Below are 21,510 nucleotides of genomic sequence, written 5' to 3'. Positions count from 1 at the left end.
CAAAGACTATAAATCAGCTATTACTAAAAGAAACCAGTTTTAAAATTAAAAGAAAGTGTAAGAATGAAGTCTTGCCAAATATAGAATGATCAATAAAGACATAGAAAATATTTTTTAAAAGACAAACAGAAATTCTGCAGTTGAAAAATAGAATAACCGAAATGTATAATTCACTAGAGGGGCTCAACACCATATTTGAGTTGGCAGAAGAAAGAATCAACAAACTTTAAGACAGGCTAATTGAGATTATCCAGTCTGAGAAATGGAAAGAAAAATGGATGAAGAAAAATTAACAGTCTTAGAGACCTGTGGGACACCATCAAGCACACCAACATACAACTCCTCATCAGAAACCATAGAGTCCAGAAGGCAGTCAGGTGACATATTCAAAATGCTGAAAGAAAAAAAAACATCTACCAAAAATTCTACATGTAGCAAAACTATCCTTCAAAAGTGAAGGAGGGGACACCAGGGGTGTGTGTGCAGAGAGGGATGACCATGTGAAGAGACAGCAAGCGGGAGGCCACCTGTAAGTCAAGAAGAAAGGCCTCAAAAGAAACCAACCCAGCTAGCACCTTGATCTTGAACTTCCAGCTTCCACAACTATGAGAAACCAAATGTCTGTTTAAACAACAAAAAAAAGTGAAAAAGAAATTAAGACAATACCAGATAAACAAAAACTGAGACAATTCACTGCTAACAGACCTACCCTATAAGAAATACTATCAGGAATCCTTCAGGATGGAATAAAAGGATCCTGAATCCATATGAAGAAATAGAGTACTGGTAAAGATGAACTATATAGGTGAATATAAAAGCTAGTATACATATTTTTGTTGGTATCTCTTTTCTTTTCCTATTTGATTTAAAAGACAGCTGCATCAAGTAATAATTATCAGACTACATAGATGAGCTTATAACGTATAAAGATGTAATTTGTATGATAATAATAGAAGAAAGAAAAGGGGAGGGAACGAGGCTTTACTGGAGCAAAGTTTCTGAATAATACTGAAATTAAATCACTATTAATCCAAATTAGATTGCTTTAAGTTAATATGTTAATTGTAATTCCTAGAGTGACCACTAAGAAAATAACTCAAAAAATAATAGTAAATGACAAAAGAATTAAAACGGTGCAACTAAAAAATGTCTAATACAAAAGAAGGCACTAAGGAACAGTGAACCTAAAAGACCTAAGGCATATAGAAAGCAACACGGTAGACATAAATCCTACCTTATCAGTAATTACATTAAATGTAAATAGACTGAAATTATACAGTATCTCCATATAAAATTACTCAACATATACTCCTCTAGTTTTTATTACTGTAGTTTTCAAGATGTTGAAGATAAATATAATTATCATGGCCCAGATTTGATTTTTTAAAAAATTTTTATTATGTAAAACTTCAAATATACACAAATATATAGAAAATACTAAAATGAACCTCATATACCCAATATTTAACTACAAAAATCATTAACTTTTGGTTGGCCTCATTTTATCTATACTCCCCAACCTACTTGCCCCTACCCTATATTGGATTATTTTTTGAAACAAATCCTAGATATCATTTAATCAGAAATGAATGATCTGCATACATTAGAAATTAATAATCTGCATTTTGAAAAAATGAGATATTCATTTCATAGCTACATTATAGAAAGGGGGAAGATATATTAGCATCAGAAAATAGTAACTAAATCTAAGTTAAATTTAAGAAGCAATGCTATAATTTATTAAAAGTCCCAAAGAAATGTGAAAAATCTGAAGAAAGCTCTTTTCAATCTAGTTTTCATTCCAATCTCTTGTTGTCACCTGTTTGTCTTCTCAGGAGTCCATCCTATTTTTGACCTAGTTAGTGAGGTGGTATTTGATGATTCACTTTTTCTTGTCAAAGAATCATTATTATTCAAAATTTGTTCCAATAGTCTTACATTTCCTGAAATAGAAGAGATGTAGTATCATTTTCCAAATACTAATTCATTTATCTTGTATATAACATCTCATATATTCGTATTCTGGCCTAAGTTAGCTTCTTATGATGATTATCTACTCAATTTATAGCCTACAAGCCAGGCGTGGTGGCTCACGCCTGTAATCACAGCACTTTGGGAGGCTGAGGCGGGTGGATCACCTGAGGTCGGGAGTTTGAGACCAGCCTGACTAACATGGAGAAACCCGTCTCTACTACAAATAGAAAAAATTAGCTGGGCGTGGTGGTGCATGCCTGTAATCCCAGCTACTTGGGAGGCTGAGGCAGGAGAATTGTTTGAACCTGGGATGCGGAGGTTGCAGTGAGCCGAGATCGCGCCATCACACTCCAGCCTGGGCAACAAGAGCGAAACTCCATCTCAAAAAAAAAGAAAAAAAATTTATAGCCTACAATGTAGCCTACAATTTAGGCTATAAATACACTCATCCAATAAAACTAAATATTTATACCTCATAAAAACTATACCGCAACCAGGCGCAATGGCTCATGCCTGTAATCCCAGCATTCTGGGAGGCCGAGGCAGGAGGATTGCTTAAGGCCAGGAGTTTGAGACCAGCCTGGGCAACAAAGCAAGACCCTGTCTCTATAAAAAAAAAAAAAAACATAAACAAGTAAGTAAAAGTTTGAATTAAGAGAAAAACCCCTAAATTTATTTCCATCACAGAAAAAAGGAATTTGAGAAGTCTCATCATCACAAAGTCCAGTAAAATAGATGATTTGTACAAATTAGTAAAGAAGAGATTTATCTTTTTCTTCAAAGTACCAAGTAAGTGGATCTATCCTTTAGCCTTGTTTATATGTAGTAAGACTACATAGTAATTTTTGGTGTGAGGTTGCCTTCTTTATTAAAGATTTTATTATTTTGTGACTTTCTTAAAACTCTTTAAATGTGCCTAAGACTTGCATGCATTTAAATTATTCCAAGAATAAAAGTGTTTAGTTTAATATTTCACTTACTTTTGTTAGAAGGGGTACATTTTAAGACTGTAACATACTATTTTCTTTTAATTTATTTCCATAGATTTTTGGGGAACAGGTGGTATTTGGTTACGTAAGTAAGTTCTTTATTGGTGATTTGTGAGATTTTGGTGCACCCATCATCTGAGCAGTATACACTGAACCCAATTTGTAGTCTTTTATCCCTCACCCCCTTCCCACCCTTTCCCCACAAGTCCCCAAAGTCCATTGTATCATTCCTATGGCTCTGCATTCTCATAGCTTAGCTTCCATTTATGAGTGAGAACATAAGATGTCTGGTTAATACACGTCCCTTATGAAAGTTCCTGTTCTGTGTTAAAAAGTTCATATATGGCCGGGCACAGTGGCTCATGCCTATAATCCCAGCACTCTGGGAGGCCAAGGCGGGTCAGGAGATCGAGACCATGCTGGCTAACACAGTGAAACCCCGTCTCTACTAAAAATACAAAAAAATTAGCCTGGTATGGTGACATGCGCCTGTAGTCCCAGCTACTCAGGAGGCTGAGGCAGGAGAATCCCTTGAACCTAGGAGGTGGAGGTTGCAGCAAGCTGCGATCGTGCCACTGCACACCAGGCTGGGTGACAGAGAGAGACTTCGTCTCAAAAAAAGTTCATATATCAGCACTTTTTCCAAGTGAAAATGGTGATAAATGCTGTTTCTCTACGTTTTATTATTGAAATTCACACCTAAAAACAATATGAGGAAGCACACTCTAAAAATGATCAGCCTTACCTTCAGCAAAGCATTGTTTTTTGTTTATTAATAACAAAACTTGGCCAAGCGCAATGGCTCACATCTGTAATCCCAGCACTTTGGGAGGCTGAGGTGGGCAGATCGCTTGAGCCCAGGAGTTTGTGACCAGCCTGGGAAACATAGTGAAACCCCATCTCTAAGAAAAATACAAAAATTAGCCTGGTGTGGTGGCGTGTACCTGTAGTCCCAGCTACTCAGGAGGCTGAAGTGGGAAGATCAATTAAGCCTGGGGAGGTAGAGGCTGCAGTGAGCCATGATCACACCATTGTACTCCAGTCTGGGTGACAGAGTGAGACCCTGTCTCACAAAAAATAAATAAAAATTAACAAAACTTGTTCATTAAAAGTTTAAGTAATAACCTGTAAGAGATAGAATAATTAATTATAAATGTATACCTCCAACTCCTTTCACGAGGAATCTAAAGAAGCTTGATTTTCCCAGCGAGTATCATTTAAAGTAAAATATTACAAATACAGATCCCACTTCAGTTTCTACTAGGCACAGAAAATCTCATGACAATTTCCTAATTTGGGATAGGTCTAGTAAAAGTCTCTATTACCTCTGTGACAGGACACTTCCATATTTTCTTTTTCTTCCAAAAGATTTTCCCTCTTTGATAGCTCATCATCCCTTGAAACAGGTACAGGAGCAAATCTGCGAGGTGCTGGTGTCTCCAAAGGAGATTTCTGTTTATCAAAACTCATATCTTCAACTTCTTTTAAAGATGCTTTAACAGAAAATTTTTTTAAAAATTAACTTGCTTTTAAAAAGCTCTAAAAATTATAGCATATTACTCTTCCCTATACTTTAAAAATAAAGCCAAAATTATAAATTATTAACAAGTATAGAGAAATAACTTCACCCCCATTAAAAATCAAAAGAAATGAAGACTACAAACATTTTACACTTACATCTAGTAAATATGAATCTATATGATAGTATTCAGAACTATTGAAGCAGTGATGAAACAGGAAGAGCCAGATACTTTTCATGGCAGTGAAAACTGATAAAGCATCTGGCAACAAGTATAGGAAGAATTAAAGTTTTATATAATTTAACTTAGTAATCTTAATCTTGTGAAATTATTATAAGGAAGTAACGTAAAAGAAAATGTGCTTAAAATATGATGATGTTTATTACAGTATTATTTATGAAGACGCAAACCTAAAAACTGTCTGAGTATCTGAAACAGGATAATGGTCAAGTAGATTGTGAAATAGTTATTCAATAGGCCACCCTTTAGTCATTACAAGTTAAAATTATGAAGACAACTATATAAAATATGGCAGATGTTTTTATGTGCTAGTAAAAAAGCTGTATAAAATGCTACAGTTACAATTATGTAAACACGATATATGCCCAAGAAAAAGCATAGAAAAATTAAGTTTAATTTACTGAATTTTTAATTTACTCATTTCTTTTATTTGTTACTGTAACATATATACAAAGAAACAAATTCAATTTACAATCAATAAAATAGACACCTTTTTCATGAAAACTCGAGTTTAAGAAAAACAAAATTATAAGCAAGAAATTCTCTGGAATTGAGTTATGAAAAAAGTGTCCACTGCTATTGAAGGCACTCAGGTGGGTCATACTGAAACATGAGTTCTGGCCCTAGCTCTGACATCCTCCCTCTCAAGTCAGGTAACCTTGAGCAGGCAAGTCATACCATTCTATGCTTCATTGTCCTCTCTTCATAACTTAAAAAAGGATTCATATTACTTCACAACAGTTCTTTGTTGTTGTTGTTAACAATGAAGCACAGAATGATATGACTTACCTTGAGCAGGCAAGTCATACCATTCTGTGCTTCATTGTCCTCTCTTCATAACTTAAAAAGGGACTCATATTACTTCACAACAGTTCTTTGTTGTTGTTGTTTGCTTTTTTGTTTTTGAAACAGCGTCTTGCTCTGTCACCCAGGCTGGAGTGTAGTTGCATGACCACAGCTCACTGAAGCCTCAACCTCCTGGGCTCAAGCAATCCTCTGACCTCAGCCTCCGAAGTAACTAGGACTACAGGCATGTGCTACCACACCTGGCTAATTTTTTTATTTTTACTTTTAGAGACAGGATCTCACTATATTTCCCAGGTTGGTCTCGAACTCCTGGGCTCAAGTGATCCTCTCATCTTGGCCTCTCAATGTGCTGGGCACAACAGTTTTGTAAGGACCACTCATTTACTGCAAAATGTAAAGCACCTTATAAGCGTGAGCAATCTTTAATGACTGTAATACAACAATGTTCTAACAAATCAAGTGTTGAAAATATTGTACTATATAGAGTTGTATATCATTAAAGGGATAGTCCCTCGATTTTCTTTAGTTCATTATTTAAATATCAATAACTTAGAAACACATTTATTCATTTATTTTAAATACTAAAGTTTTAACAAATAAGCTATGTATTCCTTTGTTAGATAGTCGCTCTGACAGAATCAAGAAAGAGCAAATATGCAGTTTGTCAGAGAACAGGAGAATTGATTTATTTACAAGCATTTTTGTAGTAAACAAGTAAATTTTTCCTAAATTTATAAGTGCTTCTGATAATTTATGAAGGTTATTAATTAAAACCACAGATAAGAACATAATCCATAATTTTAAAAAATTTCAAAATAACCTAAAAATTACTTGACATAAAAAAAAGAACGCGTTTTATCTAAGACAAGGTAGCCTGAGAAAGAAAATTTTAAAAAAAAGAACATTAAAAAAAAACACCACATAGTTTTATAAAACAAAAACTCCTATAAATAAATTTTATAAAACAAAAACTCCTACTGCTCAGGAAATATGTTTTCAGTTTATGCAGCACAAAGAAAATTCATAGCTGACATTTTTTATTCAGAGAACGACATATTTTTACCTTGTTTGGAAGCAAATGTGTTATATAAAGATGCATTACAGCTACCAAGATTAGGGTATTCTGGTTTTACAGAATACTTTTCCACTGCTCTGGAGGAGGGCATACCAACAGGCTGAAAACTACTAGTCTTGAGTGCAGCACTAATAAAATGCGTCTAAAAGAAATAAGATTATTTCATTATTTTCAGATATCATTTGAAAGAGTTAGATGATAAAATACATTGAAATATTAGAGTTAAACATAATTTACATGTAATAAACAATGAAAAAATATATATTACGTTGCAACTATCCACTATAGTAGCAGCAGCGATGCCATTAGCAAGATGTAGAATCACAAAGATGTGACTAAGCCTGACTCTGCTGTGTGACCTTAATCATTTTCCCTAACCATTCTAAACCTCAGTGTTGTTCTTTCTACCTTAGACATGGCTAAGGGGCCACTACAGCTGGCTAAGAGAAGACCAGGAAGGAGAGGCCCTTGCCCTAAACCTCTACTTGAATCAGAGAATTTTAAACCAAAACATCCTATCTTCTATATCCTAAATGGTAGGATTTTGTTCGAGGTCAAGGTTTGAAAATCATTGATAGTGAGTACTCAAATAAATACCCATGCTTAGCAGCAGCAATAAAATATGTGTTTGTATATTAATGGAAACTACACTGACAACACAGTTTTCAGCACTATTTATTAAAATACCTGAAATGGGGCCAGGCACAGTGGCTCACGCCTGTAATCTCAGCACTTTGGGAGGCCAAGGCAAGTGGATCACCTGAGGTCAGGAGTTCCACCCGTCTCTCCTAAAAATACAAAAATTAGCTGAACGTGGTGGCGGGAGCCTGTAATCCCAGCTACCCAGGAGGCTGAGGCATGAGAATCACTTGAACCCGGGACACAGAGGTGACAGTGAGCCGAGATGGTGCCACTACACTCCAGCCTGGGTGACAGAGCGGGACTCTATCTCAGAAATAAAATAAAATATCTAAAATAAGCAAGTATCTTAACTAATAAAACTGGTTTCAAAAGAGAGGGTTTTATTGTTTTGTTTTAATTTTTGTGGGTACATAGTAGGTGTATATATTTATGGAGCACATGAAATATTTTGATACAGGCATGCAATGAGTAATAATCAAAACAGAATTTTATGCCAGGCCAAGAAAAACTTAAAAAGATTCATAGTTGTACAGAATTTCTAAAAGTGTGTTGAGATTCCTCTACATAAAACAGATGAAACAGACTCAACTAATTTCATTTCATTAAGCATTTACTGAACAACTAATATATCTAGTATGTAACCAAAACTTCAACTCTCTCTGTAATTATAAGCTTTATAAGTAAGACATCTAAATTAGCAAAGATTCCATTCTTCTAAAATTAGAAAGTCATTAAGTTATAGATTTAGTTATGGAAGGACGGATGATGGCAGATAAGTACTTAGGACCAGTAGGAGTCTCTCCTTAAGGGATAAATGTGCTTTTCAAATGTGTCATCTCGTTTTATCCTGAACAACAGAAAATATTTTCTAGGTAAAGAAATTGAGGCTTAAAATAGTAAAGTTATCTACAAACCAACAGATTTATAGACTCATTCCTGGTCTCTCACTAGATAATTTGCTGCATACTCAATTTTAGTCATGCAGGGAGTACTTACTAAACTTTACTTGGTATGCATATAATCATTCCAATAAAATATTATCTTTGACCACATGAAAAGCTCAAGATAAACCGTGTTAAGTCTTGAAAATTATAGCAAATTAATGTCTACTTTATGATGATATATTAAGTATAATAAACTTATTTTAGTACATTCTTCTGAATTTTTGTCTTAACAAAAAATATGTAATTTAGAAAATCATTAACAGACATATACACATATGTATAGATACACATGTATATAGATATACAATATATATATATTCGTCGCTGTTGTTGTTGTTGTTAAGACAGAGTCTCGCTCTGTCACCCAGGCTGGAGTACAGTGGCACAATCTCAACTCACTGTAACCTCCGCCTTCCGGGTTCAAGTGATTCTCCTGCCTCAGCCTCCTGAGTAGCTGGGACTACAGGCATGTGCCACCACGCCCAGCTAATTTTTTGTATCTTTGGTAGAGACGAGGTTTCACCATGTTGGCCAGGCTGGTCTTGAACTCCTGACCTCAAGTGATCCACCCACCTCAGCCGCCCAAAGTGCTGGATTATAGGGATGAGCCACCGTGCCCGGCCTGAATGTTATATTTTAATTTTTTAAAGTTTTTAAATTGCACAGTAGGCCAGGCGTGGTGACTCACGCCTGTAATCCCAGCACTTTGGGAGGCCAAGGCAGGCAGATCGCCTGAGGTCAGGAGTTTTGAGACCAACCTGGCCAATATGGTGAAACCCCATCTCTACTACAAATATAGAAAGTTAGCTGGGCATGGTGGTGGGCATCTGTAATCCCAGCTATTCAGGAGGCTGAGGCAAGAGAATCGCTTGAATCTGGGAGGTGGAGGTTGCAATGAACTGAGATCTCACCATTGCACTCCAGCTTGGGCTACAAGAGCGAAACTCCATCTCAAAAAAAAAAAAAGAAATTTCATATTAATTAGAAAAAAAAGTAAATTAAAACCAACGCATTTACAATGCTGATCATTCCCTCACTCACTCAAAAAAAAAAAAAAAAAGTTTACTGAGTGCTAAGTAGTGTTCTAGGAATTGGAAATTCCAAAATAGGCTGAGCATGGTGGCTCACGTCCATAATTCCAGCACTATGGGAGGCCAAGATGGGTCGATCACTTGAGGCCAGTGGTCTGGCCAACACAGTAAAAACCTGTTTCTACTGAAAATACAAAAATTAGCTGGGTGTGGTGGCGCAGGCTGGCAATCCCAGCTACTCGGGAAACTGAAACATGAAAATCACTGAACCTGGGAGGTGGAGGTTGCAGTGAGCCGAAATCACACCACTGCACTCCAGCCTGGGCGACAGAGTTAGACTCTGTCTCAAAAAAAAGAAAAAGAAAAAAAAAGAAATTCCAAAATAAATACAAAAGTATGCTATCAGCTCCTTGTGAGGATAATGCTTTTTATAATAGCCCAGTGCCTTATTCTCAAAAGGCATTAAAAAATGTTCATTATTTTAATTAATTAAATGCAAAAGCAAATATGTACACTAGGTAGTTCTTATCCAAGGGTGTGCATCAGAATCATTATGAAGCTTTCAATGATTGCCAGGCACTACCTCGGAATCACTGGCTCAAAATCTCTGAAAGGCCTAAGTGTGTGTGCTTGTGAATGTGTATATGTGTGTGTGCGCGCGTGTGTGTGTCTAGGTATGTGTGTATATACACAATTTTTTTTTTTGAAATAGGGTCTCACTCTGTCATCTGGGATGAAGTGCAGGTATATTATCATAGTTCACTGTAACCGCAAACTCCTGGACTCACGGTCTCCTGCAGTCTCAGCCTCTCAAGTATCTGGGACTACAGGCACATGCCATCATGCCAGGCTAAATTTTTTTTTTTTTTTAAGAGATGAGGTTTTGCTACATTAACCAGGCTGATCTTGGACTCTTGGCCTCAAGCTATCCTCTCAGCTTGGCCTGCCAAGATCCCAAGCACAAATATTTTTATAAAGCTGTTCAAGTAATTCTAGTGCACATTTCCAGACTAAAAACTGCTGATGTAAACCAATAGTTGCAATGTGATACAAGCACTTAAAAATGTGGCTGTGCATGGCAGCTCATGCATGTAACACTAGCACTTTGGGAGGCCGAGGAAGGCAGATCACTTGAGGTCAGAAGTTCGAGACCAGCCTGAACAACATGGTTAAACCCCACCTTTACTAAAAATACAAAAATTAGCTGGGCGTGGTGGTGTGCGCCTGTAATCCCAGCTACACGGGAGGCTGAGGCAGGAGAATCTCTTGAAACCAGTTGAGTGGAGACTGTACCACTGTACTTCAGCCTGGGCAACCATAGCAAGATTCTATCTCAAAAAATAAATAAAAATAAAAAATAAAAATGATATGAACAAAAATAGTGTAAAAGGAGGAAAAGCCAACTAGAGGGAGAGGTCTCACACAACTAGTAACATTTGAGATATAAAATGCAGAGTTACCCACATTACAGGAGAAGAAAGATAAGCAAATCATGATTTCATAACTAAAACTGTTACAATCTAATGAGCTACTGCAATTATCAATGAATATTAGCTGAGAGAGCCAAATGATAAAAGATTATGGAATCTGTACTGGCTTTATTACAGATACCTGAATATCTATTTGTTGTTGTTGTAATTTTTCAAGATGCCTTATGTGCTGCTCCATAAACACATTCATTTGCTTTTCATGATCATGACAATGTAGTTTCTCTTGTTTACTCTGAATGCTTGTTTGCTGCTCTGTAACACGTTGCAGGTGTTTATCAGTCTCCTGTAATTTACTAAGTAATTCTGTAACAGAATTGACTTTTGCTTCCAAATCACTCTGCACCTAAAACAATAAAAGTATTTTTAAAAATTCACATTATAGGATACCAAAAATATGTCTAATTACGAGAAATGTTATTTAAATCAATTGGCATTGAGAAGTTATCAAATTTGAGCTTATACTCACTAAATGTCTAATGATTTAATGCCTTTATTTTTAGAGTCACATAAATGAAAGGCAGATGATAGCTATCTTTAGGTAAATGTTTCCTCTCAAAAAATTAAATAAATAAATAAATAAATAAATAAATAAATAAATAAATAAATTGGCCAGGCGCGGTGGCTCACGCCTGTAATCCCAGCACTTTGGGAGGCTGAGGCGGGTGGATCATAAGGTCAGGAGATTGAGACGATCCTGACCAACACGGTGAAACCCCGTCTCCACTTAAATACAAAATTAGCCAGGCAGGGTGGCGCATGCCCTGTAGTCCCAGCTACTCAGGAGGCTGAGGCAGAGGAATCACTTGAACCTGGGAGGCGGAGGTTGCAGTGAGCCGAGATCGCACCACTGCACTTCAGCTTACAGAGCGAGACTCTGTCTCAAACAAATCTGCCACAAAGAATTTTATGATGCCTAAAACAAGATACTTAAATGGAAATTAAAAAGAAGAAAACAGAAAAGCAAAGTAGCTTTTGATACTTTACTAACTTAAGGCTGAGTTAGGTCAGCAGCCTTGAGTTCTAGTTTTGGCTCTGTCAGTTACTCGTTCCAGACTTACCTGCTTACTCTGACCTGTTTCTCTGCTTCCCCATTTACAAAGTGACAGCTAAGGCATAGATTATCTCTAAGGTTCCTAAGGTTCCTCTAGCTCTCAAATAAGAATAACCGATTATCCAGGTTGCCAGGACCAAGGTGTTTCCCAGGATGTAGGACTCTCAGTGCTAAAACTGGGGAAGTTCTGAATTCGCTAGTGCCATCACAGTATTAGAGGGTAACTTTCACAATTCCTGAGAAGTAACACACAACCACAAATGGGAAAATGTTTTCAAATTGAGAGCAACAATGTTGCTAGTCTATAATTATATACAACCATTTATAGAATCAGTTCTTAATAAGTACTTCTATATTTCACAAAGTAGTTATGAATATCTGGGAGGAAAAATATACCTTTATCAATGGAGCTGCGGTTGCAATGGCAGCAGCAGTTGCTGCAGCCACAGTTGTAGCTGAATCAATTCCACTGGGTGAAATTCTGGTCTCCTGAGTAACAGCATCCTTCTCTATGCCTGCATCTTCTAACAGATGTACCTTTACTTCCTTAACAACAGGCATGCTTTGAGCTCTATAAACAAAAAAGCAATAAAAATGTATTCAGTAAACTACATTGAACCATTTCAAGAAATACTTAACAAATGGTAATCTGCTGAAGGTGGTTTTGATTTTTTTAAAATTAAATCACCTATCAAACAAGGTCATTTGGTTAACAAAATTTATCAAGGTCCAGGTCACTAAGGGCTAAAGAAATAAGAAGATAATTCCTTGAAGGTAGCAATATTATTTTGGAAAATAAGAATTAAACATATGAAAAAGGTATAGCACAATTATAAAGATACATTATCAAGAAGTACAAGTTTAAAACACTCAGAAGGCTGGGCACGGTGGCTCATGCCTGTAATCCCAGGACTTTGGGAGGCCAAGGCGGGAGGATCACCAGGTCAGAAGTTAGAGACCAGCCTGGTTAACATGGTGAAACCCCGTCTCTATTAAAAATACAAAAATTAGCCGAGCGAGGTGGCATGTGCCTGAGTCCTAGCCACTCAAGAGGCTGAGGCAGGAGAATTGCTTGAACCCGGGAGGCGAAGGTTGCAGTGAGCCGGGATCGCACCACTGCACTCCAGCCTGGGTGACAGAGCGAGACTCCGTCTCAAAAAAAAAAAAAACCACTCAGAAAAAGCTCCAAGAATTAAAGTACCAAGCTTTACTCCCAAAGGCAGACAACCCAAGAAACACTATGGTTTTCTTTTTTCTTTTATTATTTTTTTAAAGACTAGTCAAGTACAGTAGTGAGAAGGGGAGAAAAAGTGGAATAAGTTTGGTCTGGGCCGGGTGTGATGGCTCAGGCCTATAATGCTAGCACTTTGGGAGGCCAAGGCAGGTGTATTGCTGGAGCTCAGGAGTTTGAGACTAGCCTAGGCAACATGGTGAAACCCCATCTCTACTAAAATACAAAAAATTGGCTGGGCATGGTGGTACATGCCTGTAATTCCAGCAACTCGGGAGGCTGAGGCAGGAGAATCGCTTGAACCCGGGCAGCGGAGGTTGCAGTGAACCTAGATGGCACCACTGCACTCTAGCCTGGGTGACACAGCAAGACTCTGTCTCCAGAAAAATAAAATAAAAAGAAAAGTTTGGTCTATAACTTATTGTGAACAATCCATTAAGATAACGTATTACTTCCAGACAAGCTGCTGTGGTTTTTAAATTATTGATAATTTTATCCTCCAAATATTTATATAAGAATTACAAAATTATTGGCCAGGTGCAGTGATTGGCACCTGTTATCCCAGCACTTTGGGAGGCTGAGATGGGCAGATAGCTTAAGGCCAGGAGTTCAAGACCAGCCTGGGCAACATGGCAAAATCCTGTCCCTACAAAAAATACAAAAATTAGCCAGGCGTGGTGGCACACACCTGTAGTCTCAGTTACTCAGGAGGCTGAGGTGGGAGGATCTCATGAGCCTGAGGAGGTAGAGTGTGCAGTGAGTCGTGATCACTCCACTACACTCCAGCATGTGAGACAAAGTGAGACACTGTCTCAGAAGAAAAAAAAAAAAAAGAATTACAAGAATTATAGCACTATTGATGTACACTTTGTGACTATTTTTTCTCCTAATTTATTGAGGTATAATTGAAAAAAAAAATGTATATATTTACAATGTGATATTTTGATATACGTATACATTGTAAAATGATTACAGTCAAGATACTAGCATATCCATCACCTCATATAATTATCTTTTTATGTGATGAGAACATTTAAGATTTACTGTCTTAGCAATTTTCAAGCATACAATTCATTATTATTAACCATAGTTACATGCTGTCAGTAGATCTCTAGAATGTATTAATCCTGTTTAAGAGAAATTGCACCTTTTGACCTCTATCTCCCACTTCCTCCCCACCCCCAGCCCCTGGCAACTACCATTCTACCTTCTGCTTCCATAAATCTGACTTTTTCAGATTCCACATGTAAATGAGAATACATGATATTCATCTTTCTGTGCCTGGCTTATTTCACTTAGCATAGTGTCTCCAAAAGGGATTGTTAACAATGCTGAAGAGAATTTTCTGAATTCTAGCTCATTTAGATTTACTTAATAAATGTCACTCAGGCAGGCCGGGCACTCCCAGCACTTTGGGAGGCCAAGGCGGGTGGATCACCTGAGGTCAGGAGTTTGAGACCAGCCTGACCAACATGGTGAAACACTGTCTCTACTAAAAATACAAAAAATTAGCCAGGCATGATGGCGGGTGCCTGTAATACCAGCTACTCGGGAGGCTGAGGCAGGAGAATCGCTTGAACCCAGGAGACAGAGGTTGCAGTGAGCAGAGATCGCACCATTGCATTCCAGCCTGGACAATAAGAAGCTCAGTCTAAGGAAAGGACAAGACAGGACAGGAAAGAGGGAGGGAGGGAAGGAGGAAGAGAGAGAGAGGGAGACAGAGAGAGAGAGAAAGAAGAGCAGAGCAGAGCAAAGCAAGACAGAAAGAAAGGAAGGTCATTCCATTTATTAAAATGTTCACAAAATACACTATTAAGAAGCCTGAATTAGCTGGGTGTAGTGCTACATGCCTGTAATCCTAGCACTGTGGGAGGCCAAGGCGGGAGGATTGCTTGAGCCCAGGAGTTCAAGACCAGCCTGGGCAATATGGCAAACCCCGTCTCTACAAAAAAAAAAAAAAAAATCAAAAATTAAAAATAAAAAAAGACCCTGAAATAAAAACAAGTCCAGTAAATAGATAGATATTTGCAATAAGGCACTTAATTAAATACTAAAAGAAAAAAGAAGGCTACTCAATTTGCTTGATATGTGGTCTCAAAGACAACAATGAAAGGAACCACTGACAAAATTGAAGAGTCCCTAAGAAAGCCTAAGCAAAATCGTTAGCAATATGTTCCATCTCCAGCTGCTGGACTTCCCCCTTGACTTTTAAAAGCATTACAGAACTATTAAACTTACTCCTCTTTGATATTTCCCCATTTCTACTAAGAATAACATTTTTCTCTCAGTCTCAAAATGTTGAAGTCACCTTGACTTCTCTACTTGCTTACCTTCTCATATCCAATTGAGTCATAAAGTGTTGTCAATTATTTCATCACAATTGCATGAAGAGTGTCACAGAATTATAGAGCTGGGAGAAACTTATAGGTCAACCATCCTAATTTTCTAATTTTATAGATGAAAAAATTGCAGTCCACAGAGGTCACAGGATATCCTAATTTCCTAATTTTACAGATGAAGAAATGGCAGTCCACAGAGGTAACAGGATTTACTTGATCATTGTCATAGAACCATTTATTAAGTGGTAGAGTTAGGGCCCAATTCCCAGAGGTCTTACCATGACACCAGAGCTTTTTCTCTCAGTTTGGCACTTTTCTCTTCTCACTTTTCTCTCTCAACTGTAAAGTTTCATCATCCATTACTAACTATTCCATTCTTCCAGTTTCTACTTGCTTAGAAGCTTCCTACACATATGTCACCATTCAAAAATCTAAAATTATTCCTTAAAAACAACCGAATTGGCTAATTTCCTCTGTTTAGCTTTCCATACACAAGGCTGTCCTCACTAATTACACATACCATGTCATGCCCACAAGTGACTCCACGCTTTTCCTCACTCTGCTCTCTCACCCTTCTTCCACCCAACTTATTACATCCTTCTCCTCCTTTAAGGTGCAATGCAAGTATTACCTTCTTCAAGAAGTCTGTTCTTCTAACACTTCCTCTTGATCCCTCCCTTCATTAACTCCTTTTGCATTTACTACCTATCAATGGAGGCTTGCTACTCAGCCACCCCAGGGTTTACATATCTGTACGGGACAATTTAATAATATATTGAATGTATTTAATCACTAATTCCTCCGGGGTTGGGAAAGGTAGCGGGACTTCTTTCATAGCAAACAGCAACTAACAAGGATTAGCTGTGTAGTAACTGCTCAATATATATATTTAACTGATTGAGGGGTAGAGTATGAAAATATAATTCAGGAATTCCTTATCTTTAAGGTTTCTGCCTGAAGTCTGAAAGTGACTTACCTTTGCCCAACAAGAGAAACAACATTATAAGGCTAGACATAAATTTCTTTATAGGCTTTTAAATTTTATTTTTTCAATTATTAAATTAATAAATGCTCAATGTGGCAAATATAAAGAGCTATGAAATATAAATGTCAAAAAAATGCACATAACCCTACCATTAAGAAGCAATTATTTCATTATAGTCTTCTTTTTTAGCCAGTTTTTCTTTATTCTTAAATCCACTGAATATCCCAGTGCTGTGCTGCAACTATTCTCACCAAGGCCACTAAGAACCCTGCTTGCTCAATTCAGTGTACATTTTTCAGTCCTTACCTTTCATTACCTCGGAGCAGCACATCACACTTGGAACCTAATTCCCCTTGGCTTTGTTAACACCATACCCTTACATCTCTGGCCAAACTTTCTGAGCAGCATTTAGAAGCTAGCTTGCTTTCTCCACATACTCCTTCAATGTTTGGTATTCTCAGAGTCCATCCAGCCCTAGCCATCTTTCTTTTCACTATCTAACCTCATTGAATCACTTCAACTATTCCCAGAGCTTAGACTTAGACTGCCACTTACATAATGATGACTTCTGCATCTTAATTTCCAGCTTAGATCCCTTTTGTGAACTTGGCCTTTTTTATTTTTTCGAGACAGGATCTCACTGTCACCCACGATGTAGTATAGTAGCACAACCACAGCTCACTGCAGCCTCGACCTCCTAGGCTCAACTGATCCTCCTGCCTCAGCCTCCCAAGTAGTGAGGAGTACAAGCACATGCCACCCTGTGTGGCTAATTTATTGTTTTTAGAGATGGGGTCTTGCTATGTTGCCCAGGGTGATCTCAAACTCCTAGGCTCAAGCCATTCTCCCACCTTGACCTCCCAAAGTGCTGGGATTATAGGCATGAGCCACCGCTTGGCAACTTGACCTTTATATTCCATTTTTTCCTGAACATTTCTTACCCACATTTCTCATAGGAACCTCAAACCCTTGACCATGCCCAGAATAAGCTATTCGCCACAAGAATTTCCTTTCTCAATGAATATACTACTGACCATGTATTTGTGAAAGCCAAAAATCTGGGATTCAACCTTAGTGCCTTCCTTACCCTCGTATCTAATTAACAATTCCTGTCAATTCAATCTCCTAATCATCTTCCAAATTTGTCTTTTCCTCTCCAACTGAGCATGATTCCCACTACCATACCACCACTTCCCAGTGTATTCAGGACCAATCTAATTCACTCCTCCCTGAAAACTCCAGAGCCAATTCATTTGCTGGACTATAGTCTAGCCCTCTTCCAATCCATTTTTTCATATGGCTACCGGAGTATTTTAAGAAATATATCTAATTCTTTAAAACTTTTAAATGATTTGCCATTTATCTTACATTAATGACCAAATTCCTTTACAGGAGTTCATAACCTAGTCCCTTGCTTATCTCTCCAGTCACACATAAGGGAGTTCTCCCTTGTTCTAGACACACTGGCCAGATTCTTCATTCCTCTAAGGCTTTAGAGTACATTATAATATCAATTAAGGCAAGTTCTCCATCATTCCATTTTTGTTTTTGCTTTTCCAAATTCATCTTAGCTATTCCAAACTGAATGTATTCTATATGGATGTATTCTTAATTTTGTGTCTATGTATACACACACATATAGCATAAATATATACATACAGTATACACACAGGCACACACATTTTTTTCGCAACAGTATGTTCTTCCAGGTAAGTTTTAGAATTACGTTTCCAATTTACGTCTACCACTTATTCTCAAAATAACAAAAAATTTTAAGACTGACCACAGCAAAACATATGCTAATTTTGTTATAACTTATATTTTTACAGAGCTTGGTCTTCCCATCCAAGACCATGTTGAGTCTCTTAATTTATCTTAGCCTTTGGTTATTTCCCTTGACAAAATTTCATACTTCTTCAGATAGATTCTATAGACTTCTGATAATGAGTATTCCCAACTTTTTTGGGGGGGCGTGGGGACATTGCTATGGTAATTGTTATTCCATTTTATGACTGAATAATATGCTGATTATCTGGTCACCTTCCTGAACTTTCATTAGTGTAAACATTTCTGAGTTAGTGGTCTCTTGGATATTCTGAATACACAGTATTTTCTATAAATTATAACTTTGTCTCCTGTTTTTCAATATCCATACCTGATTTCATTTTCTTATCTAACTGCTCCAACGAAGGCTTCCAAATTAAGTTTAAAAAATAATGGACATCTTGTCCTGTTCCCAATTTTACTGTTAAACAGGGTATTGACTATAGGTTTACAATAAACATCGTCCTTCACGTTAAGAATGTATCATTCTGGCTGGGCATGACGGGTCAAGCCTGTAATCCCAGCACTTTAGAAGGCCAAGGTGGGCAGATCACCTGAAGTCAGGAGTTTGAGACCAGCCTAGCCAATGTGGTGAAACCCCGTCTCTACTAAAAACACAAAAAATCAGCTGTGCGTGGTGACACATGCCTGTAATACCAGTTACTAAGGAGGCTGAGGCAGGAGAATCACTTGAACTCGGGAGGTGGAGGTTGCAGTGAGCCAAGATCACACCATTGCACTCCAGCCTGGGTGACAAGAGCGAAACTCCATTTCAAAAAAAAAAAAAAAAAAAAAAGAATGTATCATTCTATTCTTAAAGAAGTTTGTGGGTATTACGTGTGTGTGTGGTGACTGAGTATAAAATGGGTATGGAAGGGAGGCATATGGAGAGATTTGTGAAAGGATACAAAATTACAGCTACATAGGAGGAATAAGTCAGGAATATGCTACAGCTAGATAGGAGGAATGACTATAGTAAGATGAGTATAGTTAAGGATAATGTGTTACATGGTTTCAAATAGCTAAAAGGAGGATATTGAGGGTTCCTAACACAAAGAAATGATAAATGTTTCAGATGATGGATATGCTAATTACGATGATCTGATCACTATACATTATAAGTACAGCACTATGTACCCTACAAATATGTACAATTATTTGTCAATTTAAAAAATAAAAAAATTAAGAAGATATAGGCATAAAATGTCACTAAATGTGACTGTAGTGCTTGTCACATATACTTTCTTATTTGATCAAATGATATAAATATAGTAATAGATCATGAATTATTATAGTGGTGCAATAGTTAAGAGCACTATCTCTGGAGACAGACTGCATTGGTGACTTAAACCCTTCTATTCCTTATTTGTAAGCTTGAAACGTTATTAGACATGCCAGGTTTTTGTAAAGATTAAGTAGTATGTAAGAAGTGCAGCCAGGTATGTTGGCTCATGCCTGTAATTCAAACACTTTCAAAGGCTGAGGCAGGACTTCTTATGCCCAGGAGTTTGACACCAGCCTGGGCAATATAGTGAGACCCTATATCTACAAAAAGTAAAAACGTTAGCTGGATGTGGTGGCAAATGCCTGTAGTCCTAGCTACTCTGGGGTGGGGTTAGGGGGACCTCAGGTGGGAGGATTACTTGAGTCTGGGAGGTCAAGGCTGAAGTGAACTGTGAACCTGCCCCTGAACTCCAGGCTGGGTGACAGAGCGAGATCCTGTCTCAACAAAATAAAAAACAAAAAGTAAAACAAAAATAAACTAAAAAAGTGCAGAGAACAGTGCCTGGTGCATAAGCATTACAACAGAATTTGCTATTACCGTTTTTAAAACATTACTGCATTCCTGGGCTAAACTCTACTTAATCATTGTGTATTATCTTTTAACATATGATAAGATATAATTTACTCATAACTTATTTATAGTAATGATATATCAATACAATTGTATCTTTTTCTTTAACTATTAGAGTGGTATTAGGTTTAGTTATTGTATTTCAAGAACTACGTTTGTTTAAATTACAATAGTATGACGAAAATATCTCTGATGGAACTAATGTTAGGTATGGATACTTGGGCTAGGTTAGCATCATAAAATGACATGAGTGGCATTCTTTGCTTTTCATTGCTCTGGAGCAGAATATATAGCATGATCATAATCTGTTTCTTAAAATTTTTCAAGAACTCAAAGAAAATCATGACTGCTTTGGAGATTGCTCTTTGAAGGTTTTTTTTTTTTCAATTTATTTCCCAGTAACTGGTCTACTAAAATCTTCTTAGTTATATGGTTATTTTTGGTGAGTTATTTCTTTCATCTAGATTTCTTAATTTGTAGCATTCAAGTACACAGTATTCTTAATACACAGTATTCTTAATACCTTCTATCATTATGCCCTCTTTTTATTTATAACATGAATTTTCTCACTAATTTTCTGACTTGTCTAGGATTTGCTTATTACACTGACATACTTCTAGAACTAGTTGAAAACATTCTACTGTGTTTTATGTTTTCTTTTATCTGATATACTTGATTTCTTCTGCTTTCCCTGCTTTTTTTTCCTATCATTCAGCATCTGTCTGACTGTCTGTCTCTCTATTTTTCTGTTGAGACGGGGTCTCATTCTGTCACCCAGGCTGGAGTATAATGGAATGAACATGGCTCACGGCAGCCTCAAACTCCCAGGCCCGAGTGATCCTTCCACCTCAGCCTCCCAAGTACCTGGGACTACAGGCACATGCTACCATACCCAGCTAATTAAAAAAATTTTGCTATATGGCCCAGACTGGTCTCAAACTGCTGGGCTCAAGTAATCCTCCTGTCTTGGACTCCCAAAGTGCTAAGACTACAGGCATGACACACCATGCCCAGCTTCCTTTAGCTTTTATAAGAAATTATTTTCCTGCTAAATTTCTAAAATTGACTGTTTAGACTCTGTCCTCAAATTTCCATATGCTGTAATCTGATACAAAAAGGTGGTGTATTAACAGATCAATCCTAATTTCACAATAAGAGATATAATCAGACATCTATGTATCCTGATGTATTACACAGGAAGTATACAACATCACCTATCAAGCATTCTTGCCACTTGACAGAAATTCAAGGTTGAGAGAAACATATTAAAGACAAAAAAAGGATACATTCAGCAAAATCCAGAAGGTAGAAAATTTCTTAAGACAAATAAATTATAAGAAAAACAAAGTGAGGGTAAATCTGTAAATTAAAACAAACTGAAGGCTCAGCATGGTAGCTCACACCTGTAATCCCAGCACTTTGGGAGGCCGAGGTGGGCGGGATCACCTGAGGTCAGGAGTTTGAGACCAGCCTAATCAACATGGTGAAACCTCGTCTCTACTAAAACTACAAA

At 37.3% G+C, this 21,510-nt stretch overlaps 1 protein-coding gene across 12 annotated transcripts in view; it reads right to left on the bottom strand.

Moving 5' to 3' along the window:
• KIAA0586 overlaps positions 1-21,510 on the bottom strand; it is a 123,213-nt gene that overhangs the window by 92,485 nt on the left and 9,218 nt on the right. For all 12 annotated transcript variants that reach the window (XR_001446278.3, XR_003731596.2, XR_013396284.1 and 9 more), the window contains 5 exons: positions 12,160-12,334; positions 10,834-11,055; positions 6,594-6,747; positions 4,289-4,456; positions 1,820-1,943 (listed from right to left, as the gene is read on the bottom strand). Coding sequence is in view for 8 of the 12 variants with exons in the window: in XM_077941070.1 (XP_077797196.1) it covers positions 1,820-1,943; positions 4,289-4,456; positions 6,594-6,747; positions 10,834-11,055; positions 12,160-12,334 (843 nt within the window). In the remaining 4 variants the exon portion in view is untranslated. The remainder of the gene's footprint in view (positions 1-1,819; positions 1,944-4,288; positions 4,457-6,593; positions 6,748-10,833; positions 11,056-12,159; positions 12,335-21,510) is intronic.

This window comes from Macaca mulatta, chromosome 7, assembly GCF_049350105.2.
Source record: "Macaca mulatta isolate MMU2019108-1 chromosome 7, T2T-MMU8v2.0, whole genome shotgun sequence".
In the NCBI taxonomy this organism is placed as follows: Eukaryota; Metazoa; Chordata; class Mammalia; order Primates; family Cercopithecidae; genus Macaca; species Macaca mulatta.
This window is presented reverse-complemented; position numbering and strand designations above follow the sequence as displayed.